Source organism: Penaeus vannamei, chromosome 41, assembly GCF_042767895.1.
Source record: "Penaeus vannamei isolate JL-2024 chromosome 41, ASM4276789v1, whole genome shotgun sequence".
Taxonomy (NCBI): Eukaryota; Metazoa; Arthropoda; class Malacostraca; order Decapoda; family Penaeidae; genus Penaeus; species Penaeus vannamei.
In genome coordinates, this window is record NC_091589.1 from 1,547,588 (window position 1) to 1,550,087 (window position 2,500).

Sequence of the window (2,500 nt, forward strand, 5' to 3'; positions counted from 1 at the left end):
GTTATATTTGTTCCTCATTATTCACTCTTTTGGGTCGAAATGGCACTTGCAAAGTTTTTAATTATCTCCGATACACAGAAAGACAATTAAATATTTAACTATTTTCCACGACTAAAATGAAGATCTATTCATAGTATTTTTAGCCGATATGTCTGTATGCATATGTATACCTACCTACATACGTACATACATACGTATGCTTATGCGTACATGAGTATGTATGTATAAACCATGTATGTCTGGTTGGTTTTATCATTAATTTTTTAGTAATTCTTTTGTTAACATTGTGTAGTTGATTAAAATTATTTTGTTCTTTATATTATTTTGAGGAAATGGATGAATGATAAACAGGCGGGTACATAAACACTGCATTTTATTATTATCATTATTATTATTGTTCTTATTGTTATTATCATTATTATTGATATTATTATTATTATTGATGTTATTATTATTATTATTATCAATTTTATTATGATTATCATTATTATTATTGTTATTGTTATTATTATTATTATTATTATTATTATTATTATTATTATTATTATTATTATTATTATTAATTTTATTATCATTATTATTATTATTATTATTATTATTATTATTATCATTATTATTATTATTATCATCATCATTCTTATTATCATTATCATTATTATTATTATTATTATCATTATTATTATCATTATTATTATCATTATCATTATTATCATTATCATCATTATTATCATTATCACCATCATCATTATTATTATTATTATTATTATCATTATATTATTATTAATATTGTGAATCTGAACCCTGATGGCTCCACAAATTCTCGTGACTGACTCTAATTTCCGTGTTCCATGAATTTTCGTTTTTTGTTTTTTCCCTTATGCTATTATTATCGATATTGTTCTTCTTCCTACGATGTTTTTCGTTGTTTAAATACTGATAAGAGATAAGAGATAAGACAGAATCCTTCCGAAGAGCAAGGAAGAGGGTTAAACTGAGATAAGGAGGACTAGGAGGCTCTCTGATTGACATTAATAATACATTTTGGATAATAATACATCAGGAATCTCTATTATTAATCTACATTGATATAAGAAGCGATATGTTGGTGAACAGTTGATGAACTCGAGCCAGGGTCCAAGGGGTCGATTTTGTCCTTAATCAAGAATGAATCAATATTGTCTGTCCGATTGAGGATTTGCTTTGACTGACGGCTTCCCTCCCCCCCCCAGGCATTCCTCGCCTCCATCAGCCAGCGGCAGAAGGACGACAGCAAGTCGCTGACGGACGAGAACGAGAACACAGCCGTCGTGGACAGCAACGACGAGGACGACGACGACCTCCCCGACGCGCACGACGGCCTCGCCCTCGTCGGCAAGAGCAAGAGCAGGAGCAGGAGGAAGAGGGAGGCCGATCACAGGGAGGCCGGCAGCCCCTCCGACGCGGGGGGAGGCGGCGGCGGCGAGGACGACCTCGACACGCGCCTCCAGAACCAGCAGAACCTGGAGAGGAACCACAAGAACCACAGAGATGAGGAGAGGAACCACAGCGACGCCAAGAAAGCTCTGGAGAACCACCGCGGGCTCGTGGCCAACGGCAAAGTGAAGACCGGGAACTTCCGCCTGGGCTGCGACGACTCGGACGACGACAAGGACGACATTATGCCCGGCGAGGACAAGATCGACGACGACAACGACGACCCCGGCGTGGTGAACCCGACCTTCTTGAACGACGACGAGGACGACGAGGGCGGCAGAGGAGACGCCACCTCCAGCGTCTCCACCAGGTCGTCGCCGGAGCCCAGCCCCTTGCACTCGCCCAGGCTCAGCTTCAGGTCAGTCGCTCGGGCGTGGGCGCGGGCGGGGGCGCCGTGGATGCAGGTCCGGGCGTCGGGGACATAGACTCAGGGAGGGTTTGTATCCGCCCAGAGTCAGCTCCAGGTGGATATCTGATCTATCTGAATTATTTTGTAGATAAAGACAGCCAGAATTTGTTCGAATCTTCGGCCAACTTCAGCCTAAGGGGATTTGAGAAGGGAAGACAAGTATGGATACGAACGATGTACATTTTGTAGACATATCACATTTCTCTGATACAGACGGAAGTCGATCCTGTCCAATTAAAGAGAAAAGTATGTGTTTAGATAGATACAGCTCATCCAAATCTATTTTCTTTTTCTCCTAATGAATCCCCGTCTCGATATTAACCCATAGTCCCCACACCTCCCCTGGCGGACCTCCTTCATTCCCGCTGTCGGAGGATTTTCTGAAATTCCCCAACTGACTCCTTCCCCAGCTCGAGTCCCCCTCAACACCGACGTCCCTCTCCTTCCCCAGCATGAGCTCCCCTCAGCTGGTGCGCCCTTCCTTCCCCAGGCTACCCACCCCCCTCCCTTCCAACTGACGTCCCCTCTCCCCCAAGATGAGTCCCCATCAGCTAAATCCCCCTACTGACATGCTCTCTCCCCCCCCCCAGGGTGAGCCCCCAGCCGTCCCCGCTGTAG

General features: G+C 42.9%; 1 protein-coding gene across 1 annotated transcript in view; it reads left to right on the forward strand.

The window, feature by feature from the left end:
- LOC113806088 (uncharacterized) overlaps window positions 1-2,500 on the forward strand; it is a 76,776-nt gene that overhangs the window by 38,519 nt on the left and 35,757 nt on the right. Inside the window, exon 3 of the mRNA XM_070117775.1 lies at window positions 1,230-1,831. Coding sequence (XP_069973876.1) covers window positions 1,230-1,831 — 602 coding nt within the window. The remainder of the gene's footprint in view (window positions 1-1,229; window positions 1,832-2,500) is intronic.